At 43.9% G+C, this 16,835-nt stretch overlaps 2 protein-coding genes across 2 annotated transcripts; both read left to right on the forward strand.

Annotated features, from left to right (window-relative positions):
• The first annotated feature begins 2,184 nt into the window (after positions 1–2,184).
• Positions 2,185–5,405, forward strand: LOC136429935 (uncharacterized). The gene is made up of 2 exons (XM_066420120.1): positions 2,185–2,908; positions 4,152–5,405. The coding sequence occupies exons 1-2, from the start codon at positions 2,518–2,520 to the stop codon at positions 4,694–4,696; spliced, it is 936 nt and encodes a 311-aa protein (XP_066276217.1). The 5' UTR covers positions 2,185–2,517; the 3' UTR covers positions 4,697–5,405.
• A 2,539-nt stretch (positions 5,406–7,944) lies between these two features.
• Positions 7,945–16,313, forward strand: LOC136429945 (malignant fibrous histiocytoma-amplified sequence 1 homolog). Its single transcript, XM_066420132.1, has 7 exons — positions 7,945–8,263; positions 9,633–9,875; positions 10,165–10,272; positions 10,705–10,806; positions 11,303–11,401; positions 11,664–11,747; positions 12,098–16,313. Exons 1-7 carry the CDS (start codon positions 8,258–8,260, stop codon positions 14,885–14,887), a joined length of 3,432 nt encoding a protein of 1,143 aa, XP_066276229.1. The 5' UTR covers positions 7,945–8,257; the 3' UTR covers positions 14,888–16,313.
• The last annotated feature ends 522 nt before the right edge of the window (positions 16,314–16,835 follow it).

Here is a 16,835-nt window from a genome sequence, read left to right on the forward strand (position 1 = left end):
GTATATCGTCCAGTTACCAGGGATAGCCCTTTAATTTATATAATACACTCCCACTAGTTACCCCTGGCTGTCATTTTGTACTACCAAATCAATCAAATCAAAACAGGTAAGTCTGGCCAAGGAGGTTATAGGCAACCTCCTTGGTCTGGCCTTATACTTAAATTGACACCTTATGCTAAGGGCATCTATCGTAAATGAGGGGGTGAAGTCTGCCATCTCTCATAAACGTGCTTGACCACTGTATCTCAGGCAGTGTGTCATGTATAATTTACGAGCAAACGGGTGTTAACGAGGACAAGCCCGGAAGCAGTGAAACGTGCACACTGCTATTTCTGACGGTAACTAAAAACATACAGGTCAAATGTCAACAGACTAGCACATGTGCACAGCCGGCCAGAATACCATATCATATCATGGAAAATCCCATCCACCCCTCCCTAGGAGGCCCAGCGCCATCAAAATTTTTAGTCCATACACGACAAATTATACTTTTTTAAGGGCTGCAAAGACACAAAATTTGTGCCAAGCTCTTCTAGCGGCCGCGCCGGCTTGAGGCAACGTTCAGTAGGGTGGCCTTATCAGCCAAACGAACGTGACCGTGGCCAAAGCGAGACACCAGGCAACCTCAGTTGCTATTTTCTAGCTGTAAGAATCAACATAATGCTTTCCCACTTACCTGTAAGATTGTTGGTGAGGTTCTGCTACGTTTTTACATGTTCAGCTGTAGCACTGTTTTGTTTTGAATGATCGCGACAGGAGACGATTTTACACAGACCCTTCCCTCTCGGACGCCAGTCCTCAAATGACCAATTGTGATGTCGGGCCAAAAGGATACCCCCGGACTAAACCATTCATAATAGGGGAGTATGATTGTCTAAACTTCATAAAACATTTGTAAAATCAATATGAAATAATAAACAGGGTATATAATACCAATTTGTACAAAAATAATGATGACAATTCTTTGACGCTGACATATTTTCATGACGAAATATTTTAGATAGAAACTTACATTTTCCGTCTTCGCCCCTAACTCCCAATGTTTGGGAAGCTCCACAACAAAGGGTCGTTCAACCCAGGGTTCGACCCTTCAGAATCAACCTTTGCTGTTCAGATTTTAATTTACTAAATTTTCCGTTGATCTCTGTTCTGAGAGTTAACGTCCATCGTTTTACTTTGAGATTGATACACCTAACTTTAACTTTAGATTTTACCGAAGTTAGATTTCGCAGCAGACGCTTCCCACTTAAATATTGTAGTCGTGGCAAGGACTGAAGGATGATTTGAGACATTCTTCGAGACCCCCCTTTGACTTGTTTAGGTTCAGACGCTCAAAATGTCTGAATACTGAAATGAATACCATTCACTACACGTATATGGAGGTTTAAAATCATTGATAGCACTGACGAAACGGAAATTAGAAATGAGTGCATTTACAGTCAGCTTTGATTTTTATTTTTCGTGTACAGTGAGAAACGTCGATTGAGATCAACGAAAATCATGAAGAAAGGCTATTAATAATAAGTTTCAGGGCAAAAGGTTTCTCTACCTTGAATGAATATTTCCTTTGTGCTACCTCCCTATAGAAAGATCTAGAAAGCATTCTATGCTCGTCTTATAGATTTATTGTTTGCACTTTACCATTCTTTGTCATTTATAGGCTTATAAATAAATTTATGTAAGGATACAATTATACAAGAATATATGAGATCGGTTTTCAGCAACAGACCCAGACGTTACACAAGTTAGGGACCATCCATTAAACTAGTTCTCAGAGGGGCGGGGTTGAAAACAGGGCTCCGAATTACACCCATCTCCTATATCCACGACATGTTACCCTAAATACCATGTATCCAAAATAGTGATATATATATGGAATGTGAGTATGACCAATATGATAGTTAAACTTCTCTCACCGCTAAGTATAACTATGTCTGCCCAATATATCCCTGCTGACTACAAGTGTAACAATGGCCTTTCCCATATAGGCTCCAAATGGTAATGTACTGGGAAGGCTTTACGCGCCACGTGCAAAGATCACGAGGTAAACGATCCGGCCTTCACGTGCAACACATGCCCTGATCACGCCGCTACCATGCCTCCTACTCTGACCAATCAGCGCCGTGATAGTGACGGGCTAACCAATCACAGAGTTAGTGATTAGAATTTTCCACGAGCGGACAGACGGCCATTCACAACATTGAGGCCGGTTGGGGAAGGCGCGTGCTAAAATTTTCCAACACGACTTCTATTTATTTACCTTGTTGTGTAACCAGGAGAAAGTTTTAGTGCTACACAGAACATTTATCAGCTCAAACAGCAAAGGGTCTTCCTTCTTCTCACATCGTTCTTCATTCACGCTCAGTCTATATTCAAGAATTCTATTGAACAGCTGGGGTAGCCGTTATATTCGGCGGGTGTTGTTGAGACAAGCACAGATTGTACCGAGGAAAGGGCGTGTTTCTTCGGGTCAAGCGAATATATAGACATTTGGGTTTGAGACAACTTACGAAGGAGATGGCAGAATACAACCAGTACCACCCCAAGTATGCCGCAGACATTCGCTCTCTCTTGTCAGGGAATGACGATCAGCTTTCCCTAGATGAAGAGAGCTGGCCAGAATGGAGGGCCTACCGCGCCCACCCAGCCCGATTCAGGAAGCCGGTGGATCCAACATCCATCCGCCGGGTGGAAAACGCCATCTTCCGCAAGTGGTGGCTGGAGCAGCCCGAGCTCACCCTTCTAAAGGACAGCCGTGGCGAGTCGCCCGAGTCTATCTCCTCGGGCGGGAGCGAGTGCGACGCCGAGGAAGATGAGGTGGAGTGTACGGTGAGCGGGTCGGACATGGGCGACGTCCCGACCGAGTACAGCGTCTCTGGGATCCGGCGGCACGAAATGCCAGCTATAGGTATGATATCCAAACTTCTTTTATATATTCACTTTCCCTCACATTGTCTACCTTTCTTTTGTTTGGAAGCATTAAGGCATGGCTTCGCAATTAAGCCATTGATACATATGTACACTGTGATACAGGGAATTTTAGGACAATAGTTTCAGGAGAAAGTCCGTAGTCGTTAGCGGCAATTTTCATCCATGATTAGGGCTGATTCAGAGTTGATGCATTTTCTTGTATTTTTTCCGAGGGGGTAACTTAAAGGACATGCGAGCAGCTGTTTTCTACCATAATTCCAAGTACTCAAACTCACCGAATGAGATTATTTCTGCTGTTGAAAAAGCTGTCCCCACACAGTAGCATGTTCTTGTAAAGACCGTTTGCTTAGGCCCATCGCGCATGCATCGCGTGCCGGTTCCAAATGCAAACATAGCAGCACGTGATAGCGCTATCGATTTTTTTTCTCATTCGCCCTGCATCGTTTAAAACGCCCACTGCTTCGAAGGGCATTGCACATACAGAAATGTATTTGCTGGTACGTACTAGCTTCTTTCTACGACCACAGAAATGTTACGTTTGCGAACCTTTATCCTATTTATTTTGTTGTGTAACGCGAGTCTCAAATATTCAAACACACACCCCAATTCTTTGCCCCTAGCACCGACCTTAGAATATGAGCCTTTTTCTTTCTCTCTCTTTTTTTTTACCCCGAAAGCATAGGACAATTCGGGTTTACATAATTGGGGTTGTCCACTATGTGAAGCCTAGGAGATCCCAAGTATGTGAATGATTTATTTACTTTGGCCCGCTACCAGCTATCTTGGTACTTTGCTCAGCACACGCAAAATTCTTCTATATTTAGCTGGTCTGTCGACATGTGCGCTCGTCACGTGCTTGTAGGGAAGGCGAAAAGAGGACAGGGAAGTAGGAAAATCTTGGTTTCAAATTAGTAACACAGGTGAAACTGAGTACCTAGCTTCGTGTTTTTTTTTACTAACGTCCCTCGGTGTTTGAAAAGGGCCACACTGCGTGAACCCAGCACAGTTATCGAAAAGAAAAGGGGCGGGTCCTTCCCGGTGTGAGTGGATCAAAACCTTACAAACAACAGTCTTATGGCCGCGCCTAGGGCAATTTCTGGGTCATATTGTGGTCACTAGAGTACTGGAGTGAAGGCTCCCATTTTCAGCCCCTGGCTGCGAATAATTAATAGTCAGTCCACAATATAATAATAATGATAATTTGTTCTCTGTTTCCACAGGCACCTACGTCCACAAGACCATCCTACCCGGGTTCCACTACAAGGTTCGCGTCTTGAACACGAAACGGTTCTTGTTCGGTGGCCGCACGCTGAGGCTGCAAGAAGTGGGGCGAGGCTACGGCAAGCGCATCACCTTCCAGGGCGAGTCTCTAAACAAAAACTCCAACTTCTTTTGGTCCGATTCTCACCCCAACGGCTTCGGATTCAGCATCGTCGCGGTCAATACCAACGACGAATACACTCTATGCAGTATTGACGGACGGCCCATCGGCAAAGTACATGTAGGAAGCGTTCCCCTACCTCAACGAGAAATCACTTCCGAAGTCGTGAACGGTAAAGTCGTCAAAAGAATCCTAGTAACCATGACCTGCACAGTACAGTACGAAGAAGAGCGGCACGGGTTTCGGTCCATCCTTCAAGACGAAGACTTTGTCGTCACGGGGATCGCCTTAGTGGAAAAGGAAAAGGGCTCCCGACAAGCCCATCTTAAGACAATCGAAGATATCACACTGCCTATCATCGGTCGATGCTTCTTCTGTAACTAAGACCAAGTAACATACTGTATTATATCGTTCCGATGTTGTATAGATATGTTATATGCTATGCAGAAGATACTAACTGTATAAAGCAATTGAAATATTAAAGATATATGTACTATAATATGGTATCACGAATGTAAAGTATGTTGCACAGTTGGTTGTTAAATAAGAAGGGTGAGAATATCGGGAAAACTAAGAAGAAAAGATTGAAAGAAGACCATGGCACTCTCAATGCAAACGAGTATTGTTCCACCACAGAAGAGCCTGTTATAAAGTGCCTGTGTTGCAGTCACAAAAGTTCTACATAACATAATACCACGATGTACATACTACATGCATATGGGAAAACTGACCAAAAATGTGTATACAATGCCAATATCATATGGACTGACGTACGTTGATGGATTTGCCTTTTTTTAAAGTGCCAACAGTATGGAGCTTGGAGCTTTACGCTCCTTTATTTTGGACTTGTTTGAAGAATATTCAAAATAGCAATGTAGAGGTAGAGTGAATTCGAATGTATCTCCTGGTTTTTGTTTCTTTATTTCTTAAATGGGGAGCAAACCAGACCAAAGGTAGTAACTTCTTAACAACAGTACTTTGAAAATATTTGAACCGACATGAAATATGCTTAACTAAGTTATATAATTTGATACGTTTGATATTTTGTTACCTCCAAGGTTGAATGAAAATAAAGTTGACGACTGCAAAATGAGACATGGGCTCTGTGTGTTGTTTTATATGTAAGTTTTATCTAGTTTCTTCCAACTACTTTTGGTGCCTGAAAACAATAGAAATATCGGCTGAATGACGACCAGAGAAGCTAATTTGATGCCGCCCAATTCTGTCTGGATAGGACTTTCCTCCATGCGTTGGCCACGTGCAGGTCTAAGCTATTTTAGCCATAAAGAGATTGCGTTAGGTCAGCAATTATATTTTTGTCAAGAATACACGGACCGGAAGCGATCGAAAGGGTATTCTCCAAGCAGAGGGTGGGGGTGCTAGTAGTGGGCACGATTTGTTTTTCGTCTGCCTACCTCTAGACATGCTTGAGGTTGACAAAAGAAAGGCGACCACTAACTAGTGTACTAGCCCCCGATCAAAACCTCTGCTTGGAGAATACCGAAGGGGGCCCTAAAGGATATTAATCCTAAAGCTAAAAGGACTGGCATGCAGGCTAGACGGATGCGGTCCTGAAAATAGAATTGTTGACATACAATTTATTTTATGACGGCCTTCTTGTTCTGACAAGTCTCTCGGCTTAGAACTGGTCCTGTATCTAAGACCCGTTATCACTAACTTGTTCCTTTGCAGCTAAAATTCCATACATTACTATCTCCTGGTTCTATGCCTGGCGGCAGACAATGGGTGGGAAATTTGATATTATGGTACCATTAATTCTGACTTTCAAGGTCGTTGCTATGGGCGCAGTTGTTGTACAATCTGCTTGGAGGTTGGAGTTAGTCAGTTAACGTTACCTACCGTAATATGAGATCATATCGAAAATCTGGCTGGTATTTCCCGAGATGTGATCAAAGTAACCAAAATCACTAAGCAAAACTCCTTATAGTTATACACCTGTGTCTCACTCACCATACATACATCATGACAGTTATTAGACGTTTCTGATATATAATTTATTCCACATGATACATTTTTGGTGGTCTCTGGAGAGTTCTCTGGCGGGCTTGTCCATGCACCGAGCACGTGAACACGGCGTGGTACTGTTTGGGGGGGGGGAGGTAACACGTGACTGGAGGGAATCTCGTGACGTCATGGCACTTTCTAACCTTTCGTAACCCAGCTCGATAGTCATCAAGCAGATGTTGGGTGCGGCTGTCAAGTTTTTACTTGTTTTATGAGGGTCTGCGTGCGGTTTCAGCGAGCAAATTATATCTATAATGAGGTTTTGCATGATATGAGGGGGTCCTGGCAAAGCATAATGGTAACTAAGCAACGGTTTACAGTATAGAATAATTGACATGCCATGTCCTATTACGAAAGGTTTGGGAATTCAATGTCCTTGGGGAATTCGAACAATTTCATTGGATTGTTCCATTGTATTTAAGGGGTGTTAGAATAATTTGTCAATATATAACAATTCCTGATAGTGAATAATGTACTGCGTTGAATTCAATTGACCAATTAAGAAGAATGTGGACTTCTTAAGTTATATATGACTACGCTTTGATATGTAACTTTGAACATGGCTCGCATCGCGTACCTCAACGTTCACTTCTGAAAGGGATTGCAGACCCTACATAAATGGCAATGGTTTCGGTCATTAATTTAGTTCAGGGCTAATTGATTCAACATTGTTGCAAGCTTATATGGTCGACGTGTAGTGTATCATCATATACTGAGGGTCTGACAACATTTAAGATCATTTAAGGGAAGGCCGCGTAAGGGTAAATTGCATGCTGCGAACTACATCCGACCAAGGATTAAACACAACTAGTACACAACCGGAACCGGATGCTCCGCTATGAGTCCACGATACCCGAATGGATTCAAATCATAACAAAAAACGTAATGCGACCTTATAAATAATTTACCGACAACGCCTGCCGAATTAGAGCGGACTAGCTTATTACAATTTCCATTTCAGTTATCTATTTATTTCAGCGGGAGATATTTATCGCCGGCTAGCGCTTTTCAATGGTTCCTGGCCTGGGGGAAGACCCTGATTTAAGATATGAAAACATAACATCATATCATCACAATGAGGATAAAACAAATACGTTCATGAATAAATTGTAAGTACGATCCACCGGGCCGCTCTATCAACGTAACGTTAAATGTCAAAAGAAACCGCCCTCCTTTGTGGCTTAAAACAGACAACTTCGTTCTTTTAAGCGGCCTGATGTCTTTATACAGGAAGTTTTATTTATTCATTTTTATTTTATTCAAATTACAACGGCAATACAAGACCACCCATGCAGCAGTGGCTGATTTTGGGCGTCTGACACAGCACATACAATTACAATGTTGAAAACTACGCATACTAGTATACAAATAAGGTCACTAACGTACACAATGATTTGATAATGATAATAATTATAATAGTAATGATAATAATAATAAAAATGACAAGGAGGTTAGAGGTTTGAGAGGTCAGAGGTCAAGGTTAACAATACTAAAGTAATTAAGATTTGAAGTAGTTTGGCATAGTAAGTTGACATGGATGGCTTAAATGGAAACGCTTTGTAGAGGAAGTTTTCGGCGCATTCTTGCCGCTTTTGGTGATTTCTTTGGCATATATTTGGCTCAATATGTGGTGAAACTCAAAAATCGATGCGTGCGAGGATGTCATCCACATAATCAAGTGTTTTTTTCGGACATTTCGCCGTGTAGAAAGACAGGAGTTTTCCACAGCATATACAGCATACATATTACGCATGTATATAGTGCGTCCTGAACTCTGACCCCATGATCTCTGACCTTTCTTGGATGACGAACGACAGGACTTTCCCCAAGTTTCGGTTTTCTCAGTTTGATGAAGGGAGAAGTCTGGAGGAGGACTCCTCTGTACGCTGATACCAGGACCAAACGCCGAGACCGGCACATATGAAGGTCAGTAAGTCGTTAGGAAACCAGCGCAGTTGCGACGCAGTCGATTAAACTGAGATTTGTGTGATAATTTTAGAAAATGAAACAACTTCCGGTCTGCTAGCGTGCTACTCGCTAGATGTTATGAGTAGAGTAGAGTAGAATTTTCGGTCAGGTAGGACTGCTCCAGTTTAGACCGCTCTTCATTGTTGAATTCCATTTCACTCAACTGTCATGGTGGGTTTGTGTGGATGTTCCAAAGCTCTGTGGTTGTACTTTACAGGGTGACCTTCCATGTACCTGTCGAATCTGGCTTTGAAGGCATTAACTGAGGGAGCGTTGATCACTTCTTCTGGGAGTCGATTCCACCAGGGGACCACCCTGTGCTTGAAGAACAGCAACCTCCTGTTTGTTTTTGTGAATGTTCTTGTTAGCCGTAAACTATGGCCTCTTGTCCTGGCCTCAGATTGTATCTCAGGTATGCATGGGGCGGTGTCAAACAGCCCGTGTGCATATTTAAACGTGTTAATTAAGTCCCCCCGTAGCCTTCTGTAAAGCAGAGTTGGCCTAGATACGACAGGCTATTTCTTTGAACCAAGCTTTGCAACGGGCGCATGAGTCTAAACTCCAAATCTGATATGATCTTACAGCCTAAGACTATAGAACTAGAGTTCCGCGACCTCATACCTTCGCCTAATGACGAATTAATTACTAGTTACTAGTACCTTTTCGAGTCACTTATCCTAACTTTTTTTTGTAAGTCCCTCAGTAATTGCATAGATGCAACTAGTGCATGCTAGTTAGCATAGATTATATCAGTTGATCATCTCTACCGAAATGACACAAGCTCAACAAAGCTAATATTAAGTAATAAATACATAGCATTTCCTCATAAATCATGTACATGTAAATGAGGTCCTGATTGACTACTAGGAGGTGACTACTAGTACTAATACTAAATGATCGTGCATATTCCACATACTTGTCAGTCCTAAATGTATTTAGGTAAAGGTAAAGGTAGTCCTCAGCCTTTTTGAGGCCGTAGGGGAAATGGATTATTATCCACCGTGTCAAGTGCACAGTATCGTAAGGCAGAGCCCAACCCTCTCTTTCCACTGCCCAACTGAAGTCAGGTGCCCATTTTAACACCTGGGTAGAGTGAGGTCACTGGGTACACTGACAGTCATCTACATCTTCGAAGGACTACCAAGAGAGTGAGGAAAGTCTTGTAAAGTGCCTTTCCTGTAAGGGCACAACGTCTGTGACTGTCAGACATGTCTGACGATATTCGAACCCAGGACCTCTGGGTTCTGGGCCAAACACCCTGCCATCACCCCAATGCGACTCCACTATTCCTAATGTACAACGGTTAACTGTATGTTCTTCATTCCAGCCCCTCCATGCTGCAGTTATTAAAGGGGACCAGCGCAGAGTGAGTCAGCTGGTGCAGGAAGGGGAGGATGTGGACGGCAGGTGTGAGTGTAAACTGCCGGACCTGGTGAGTCTGAAAGGGGGCGCTGTTACTAGTGTTAGGATGGTGCAGTTATTTGATAAGGGGGACCAGCGCAGGGTGAGCCAGCTGGTGCAGGAAGGGGAGGATGTGGACGGCAGGTGTGAGTGTAAACTGCCGGACCTGGTGAGTCTGATAGGGGGCGCTGTTGGGTTGTTAGGTGTTGGTGGTGGCAACGGTGTAGCGCTCTTTTTATCTCTCTGGATGTGAACTGGACCTGGACATGAATTTTTTGCAGCGGAAATCATCCCAAGTTACAGTTACAGATCTTAATTGATTATGATGTGCTTTCGACAGTGGGAAGAGAATGTTTTATTGTATTTTCAAAGGCTTTTTGTTTATGATATCTCCTTGTACATCTGTTAAGTTTTGGACGTCTTTGTACTCAAATTTCTCCTGCTCCCCGACTCAACAGAAACGTGCGCATGAGTTCACACCCCTACACTGTGCTGCGGCTGTGGGTGACCTAGGGGTCATTGACCTGCTGGTCGCTGCTGGGGCACAAGTGGACAGCGAAGATGAGGTATGCAAGAACATACGTATATACACACACACATACATACATACATACACATACATACAATGTAAACACACATACACACAGACAGGCATCAACACAAGCACACACAATTACACGTGCAGGTACACACAGTGACGCACACACACATACATGTACACGCCCGCACACATACATGCATACAGTACATACACACACACACACACAAACACAAACATGCACACACACATACAGCCATTTGCACATGCATGCATGCACACACACACACATTCATAGACATAAATATGCATGCACAAACACACACACATACATACATACATACATAGATACATACATACACACACACACACACACACATACACTCCAACACATTAACCCATAATCGTTGTATTGCAAAACTAAGTCATTGTATTCTTGTACACATCTATATGTTTGCAGGTTGGCTGCAGTCCCCTCCACCGAGCTGTGTGGTACAACAAATTTGATGTGGTTCAGGCTCTGCTGGCTAAATATGGTGCTAACAAAAACAAGAAAAACTTGGTGGGTTGATTTGTATTTGCTTATTTTTATTGCATACCCGGTAAACCGCCTCATGGCATAACACACCAGGTTTGTACTGAACACTACTGTGGGTTGCATATCTGGACAGATTGATTTGATCCACTCACACTCGGATGGACCCCTACTCTCATAGATAAGTGTGGTGAGTGCTTCAGCTGTGGTTCTCCTCAAACACGGGACCTCCATTTAACATCCTATCTTAAGGAAGTCCATAACCAGAGCTAGGTACTCAGATACACAGGAGTGAAGTGAGGAAAGTCATGTAAAGTGCCTTTCCCAAGGGCACAACATTGGGGCATATCAGTGGTTTCGAACCCCGACCTCTCGGTTTGGGGCCAAAAAAAAAACTACCGATTGCGCCACGCAATGACCTCATAGTTCTGAGCCAAACGCTCTCACCATGGTGCCACAATGCAAGTTTGAAGAGAGCAGAATTATTTCTGTGGATCATGATATACTGTTCCTTCCCCTCCAGGAAGGCTACACGCCTCTTCACTTGGCTGCTAAAGCAGGGCATCTGGAGATACTCAACATACTCCTCAAGACTGGAGTGAACCTGGATATAGTTGACAAGGTATTACTTGTAACCTGAGTCATGTATCATCATTTCATCTGCCATCCTTCCAAACAGGACAACAGAATGACCAGCAGCTTTAGGAAACAAGATGATAAACAATATTGCAAAACAGCTACATGTAGACTGCATGTATATTTATATAGGTTTTTTTTCATATTGCCATAATTTCATAATGCCATAGCCCTAGCAATCACAGACCATCAATTTATGATGCAGAGTATTCACATGTGCTTGTCCTTGTTTCCTGTGCACCATGCAGGTGGGCAGAACTGCTACTGACCATGCCAAAGAAAATGGGCACCTGGATGTGGTGAAGTTGTTGGAGGAATGCAGCAATAAACAGGTGACACACTCAACTGCTTGTTTGTTTTGTTTGCTTGCTCACTCTTTTAGCCAATTTCATATTCAATATTCATTTTGCCCTTTGGTTTGAAGTTCAATGAACACAAGAAAGTCAGGGTATCTCAGTAATCTCACTGGATTTTGCCAAATTACGAAAGGTTACGAAAAGTCGCCAAAACGGCGAAAAGTGTCTGTTTTAATTTGTTGCAATTGGAAAAATGGTTCAAATGGGCACAAAATGTCTTAGACACTACAAGGTATATTTAAAGGCTATCAATGTCAACTGTCACTTCTTGCATCTTTCTTCAATTGTTGTTGTTTAATCATAATGTAAAATCTGTATTTCCCTAGGACGCCACTAGCGATGGTTACGACAAAACAGTCAGACTGACGGATCGCGGTCTCTCCCGCATTGCAGACGACGTCTTGGAGAAAGAAGAGGTCGAACACTTGTTTCTTAGTAGAAACAGGCTCAGAGTGCTTCCCTCGAACTTCACAAGGCTTGGATGCCTGACCAAACTTTATCTGGACAACAATTGTCTGTCAGCATTTCCCTCAGAGTTGTTCGCTTTGTCAGAGTTAGAAGAGTTGTCTTTGGCAGATAACAACATTGATAATCTTCCAGAGCAGATCAGTGTGCTTAGAAAGATGAAAACCTTGCTTGTATTTGGAAATTTGTTGCATTCATTGCCTAACAGTATTGGCAGTCTGTCACTTCTGGAGTCCTTTGATGCGCACAGAAATTGTCTCAAAGAGTTGCCAGCAAGTTTTGCTCAATTGCAAAACTTAAAGAATCTTTATCTCAGTCAGAACCAGTTTGACGAAGTCCCAGCAGTTGTCTTAGATCTTGGAAATAGCCTACAGGTTCTTGAAGTAGCCATGAATAAGTTAAGACGTCTTCCAGAAGCTATCGACAGATTAAGGGTCATTGAAAGGATTGACGCAGGAGAGAATAAGATAGCTACCGTGCCAAAGACGTTGTGTAACCTGTCCAGACTGCAATGGCTGTCTGTGATGGACAATTGCATCCAGGAGCTACCAGACACATTTGGTCAGCTAGCTTCATCGCTCAAGTACCTCAGCACCACAAATAACCCCTTGGTGCAGCCGCCATATGAAGTTTGTCAACAGGGGGTTCAAGCCATACTGGAGTATCAGAAGGAGTTGGAAAGATGTCAAGCTGTCGTACAGCCTAAGATGAAGATGGTGTTATTGGGGAGTCCGTTCGCAGGAAAGACAAGCCTCTGCCATGCCCTGATGGAAGAGAAGTCCAGGTTGACCAAAGAAAAAGACAGGACACACTGCATGGATGTAAAGCTGTGGCAGGCTGACAGTGAGCTCCAGTTGGAAGTGTATGATTTCGGGGGCCACAAGGTCTACGACTTTGTGCACCAATTCTTCCTGTCCCCATTGGCCATGAACGTCCTAACAGTCGACTTAGAGCGGTATCAGCCAGCGGAGTTTGAACGGATGGTTGGGAAGTGGGCCAAGGCTCTGAATGCACACACTCCCGGTGCGGTCATCAGGGTAGTGGGCACTCATGTCGACCGCTGCTCACCGAAGGACGTCAGGCTCAAATGCGAAGACATCTGTGACCAGCTTCACAGAGATAAGAAGAAGCAAGATCAGATCATCCAAGATCAAATGAAGACCATCGAAGATGTCATCAGTGATTCCAGCGTCATCGACGTTGGCCACCCGTTGCACGGTGTCACCAGAGAACGAATGCTGAAACGGTATCACAAACTCCGGACCATGCTGCAAAGCCAGCCAAAGCTGCAATGGTGTGTGGCGCCTGTCAGCTCAGCCGACCCTCTCAAGGGGATTGAAGACCTCAAGAAAGAGCTGGTGTCGTTGGCCCTCAACAAGGACGTTTTCCCGGCTTTGCGCCGCGTTCTACCGGAAACTTGGGTGAAATTAGAGCAGCGACTGTTGGCGGAAAGGAAGAAATTGACGCTGTGGCTCGCATGGGAGGAGGTGGAGGCGCTGGGAAGGGAGGCGGGGCTCAGTCCCGACAGACTTCACCCAGCCGTGGCCTACCTCCACAAGAGGGGAGTCGTGCTGCACTTCCACGACATTCCGGACCTGAATAACGTGGTCTTCCACAACCCGGCCAGGCTGACGGACATCCTGAAGCAGCTGTATCACCACGACACGGACACGATGATCAGGAACATCGGCAGGATGAAAGTCGACCACATTCAGCAGAGACAGCTTCAGGAGGACCTGCTGCGATCCGGCCTGATGTCCGTAGACACCCTCCACCATCTACTGCACGGGATGAAGCATCCACCAAACAACATGGACATCGTGGTGAAGCTTCTGGAGAGGTTCGGCATCTGTTACCTGGTCCCGATGAGCGGGGCGGGCTCCATCGCCAGGGCCTACAGGACGGAAAGCTGCAGCATGTATCAGTTCACCTGGTTCCTCTCAGCGGACATGCCCGGCGATGTCCGTGACAAGTGGCTCCCCGTGTGTCCGGAGGTGCAGGACCAGCTCACCGTTCTGTGCGTGATGAGGGGGTTCACACCGTGGGGTCTGTACGAACGCTTCTGTGCACAGATAGATCCACACATTGGGAACCGTCTGGACTGGGCGAACGGCATACTCGCCTCGTTCGGCGACTTCCCACTTCACGTGACGCGTGAAGTCAACAAAGAGAACAATGCGAGCATCACCATGGCGACTAGGTTCCCGACTGGCAGTGCCGACGAAGCGTGGGAGGGCCTCCTGAAGGTATACGGAGTGCTTCGCAGCCTCCTGAAAGAGTGGCCTGGTCTTCCCTACACCTTCTGGATCGGCTGCTGCCACTGCTTGAAGAAAGAAGACGCGACACGAGCACAGCCCCACTATTTTCCAGGCGATCTGCTGAGGCAGAGACGTCCCCTTGGAATCCAGAGCCTGAGATGCAGAAGATGTAGCGCGTCCGAGACAGTAGATATACGCCTTGTGTACCCTCCGTCTGTAACGGAACCTAGTAAACAGTCAGCTGCTGATGCGGAGTCAGCGTTTAGCACCAACGGAGAGCAAGCAACATGCATTAACAACACTTTCAACATTGACATCGAAGGTTCTTCCAATATCCAGATAGGGACAGGGAATGAAATCCAAAGCAAAGTGTCCAAAGCAGGCAAAGAATAACTTTACCTTACCTTAGATCCTCCCTCAACTCTGTTGCATAGGTCGACTTGGTGGCGAACTTTCTCTCTCCGAAGGTTCCGGTTTTGTGTTGCTCCGTAATACTATACTGCCATATCTTCAAGTTTTTGATATGTAAAGAATAACTTGATTTTGAGAAATTTCTTAGAATTAAGTTTGAACTCAGCATTTCAGCTACAATTGTTAGAAGGCACCTTGTTGCATACATATTACTTGTAACAAATAATTGTAATGAGCAAGGGTTAGGCATTCTCCATCAACAAGTGAGCATAATAGTTTAAACAATTTACGTCACTTCATGTATGTCACACAACTGTCGTTTAGTAGCCTCCGTTGCAGGCTCTGAACCGGCCTTTTTTGGGGCTAAATGATATACTTTTTGCCGCCAGCCCGTAACCATCAGCCACCCCCGTAACCATTCTACCGGCAAAATGGTTACGGGGGTGGCTGATGGTTACGGGCTGGCTGCAAAAAGTATATTATTTAGCCCCCAAAAAGGCAGGTTCGGAGCCTGCAACGGAGGCTAGTTTTTTAGGTAGTTGCCATCCACCTTCTAGATATTTGTTCAGTCAGAAAACTTTAAGGTTGCGATTTGATAACGCTGCACTCTCGAGACACTACGTACTTTAATCTGAAGAAAACTTGAAAAATTGAGGTAGGTTACTTACCGGTTAACTTTACATTTCCCCTAGTATAAACTCATTGATTGTACATCAGACTAGGTTTCATATCTTTAACAACGCGTCATTCATTTGGCAGCAATTTACAGGGACTTGTCGGTCAGTTTGCTTAAATTGTTATAGTGCCACAAGCACGGTTGTCCAGCTGTTGAATTGAACAAAGTTTTTATATGTGAAATAGTATATTTTGTTACCAACCAATCACCCACCACCCACCAAATTGGATTTCATAGATCTGCACTGCCACTGTATAACCTTGTTCCAGATTTTTGATATGCTCCATTTTCACATTGAGTATGAGTCTGTATGTGCATTGAATTTCTTAGATGTTGCTGCTCAATGTTTGTGATGACATGATGATGTTATGGTCACATCAGAATCGAGAAAGGGAACATTGCACAACAGCTATTCGCTGTAGGATTGAGAAATTATAAAGTAGTCGGTGTATTTTGCTCTGATATGCCAGTATTGTACCAGTAATCATGCCGTTACTCTAGACTTGCCGACTGCGATATTTGTCATTCATCATCATGTAATACCGGTATCTTGTTTTTAACTATGTCTAATATTATACTGCCAATTACCATTTGATGTATACATGTGCACAATGTGATTTATGCGTTGATGAATCTACTAATCTCAATTTATTCAGATTTTGGAAAAATTTCGACAGATCGTATGTCTACTATTTCTGCTATTAACATATAATAAAAGCTTTTTCTAACACACCACATGTATTATAATTGTACGTTTGTGGATTGAGCGCCAGGGCTGGTTATGGGAGTTGATAGCAAGAAAAGTGCCAAAATTTCCCTCGACCAAATGTCACAGTGTCTTGTATGATTAGCAATTGGGTATTACACCACAAAGCGTACATACTGAAGATGATGCTACTCACATGTCAGAGGTGAAACTTTGACATTTCAATAGTTTGACCCAATTTAAGCACAAGGACATATATATATCCTTGGTGAGCTCAAGTGGTTAAACCTCGTTTTATGCAGAAGTGATTCCATGGCGGATCAGCACTGAGATATCACGCAGAACAGCATCTGGTGACGATCCATCTAAAATAGTTGTTTACACCACAAAATGCACCACAAGAATAGAAATTTGCACATCGAAAATCACGTTACACTGTCTGCTTCACACATAACTAAGCTGTGATGTTTATCTATCGCCGCGCACATGTCAGAGGTGAAACTTTGACATTTCAATTGTTTGATCCAAGATACGCATTAGTGGTTAGA

This window comes from Branchiostoma lanceolatum, chromosome 1 (assembly GCF_035083965.1).
Source record: "Branchiostoma lanceolatum isolate klBraLanc5 chromosome 1, klBraLanc5.hap2, whole genome shotgun sequence".
Classification (NCBI taxonomy): domain Eukaryota; kingdom Metazoa; phylum Chordata; class Leptocardii; order Amphioxiformes; family Branchiostomatidae; genus Branchiostoma; species Branchiostoma lanceolatum.

Coding starts and splice junctions, on each gene's coding strand:
- LOC136429945 (XM_066420132.1), top strand. Junction 10,807..11,302: donor ACAAAAACAAGAAAAACTTG/GTGGGTTGATTT, acceptor CTTCCCCTCCAG/GAAGGCTACACGCCTCTTCA. Junction 11,402..11,663: donor ACCTGGATATAGTTGACAAG/GTATTACTTGTA, acceptor TGCACCATGCAG/GTGGGCAGAACTGCTACTGA.
- LOC136429935 (XM_066420120.1), top strand. CDS start 2,518: ATGGCAGAATACAACCAGTACCACCCCAAGTATGCCGCAGACATTCGC. Junction 2,909..4,151: donor GCACGAAATGCCAGCTATAG/GTATGATATCCA, acceptor CTGTTTCCACAG/GCACCTACGTCCACAAGACC.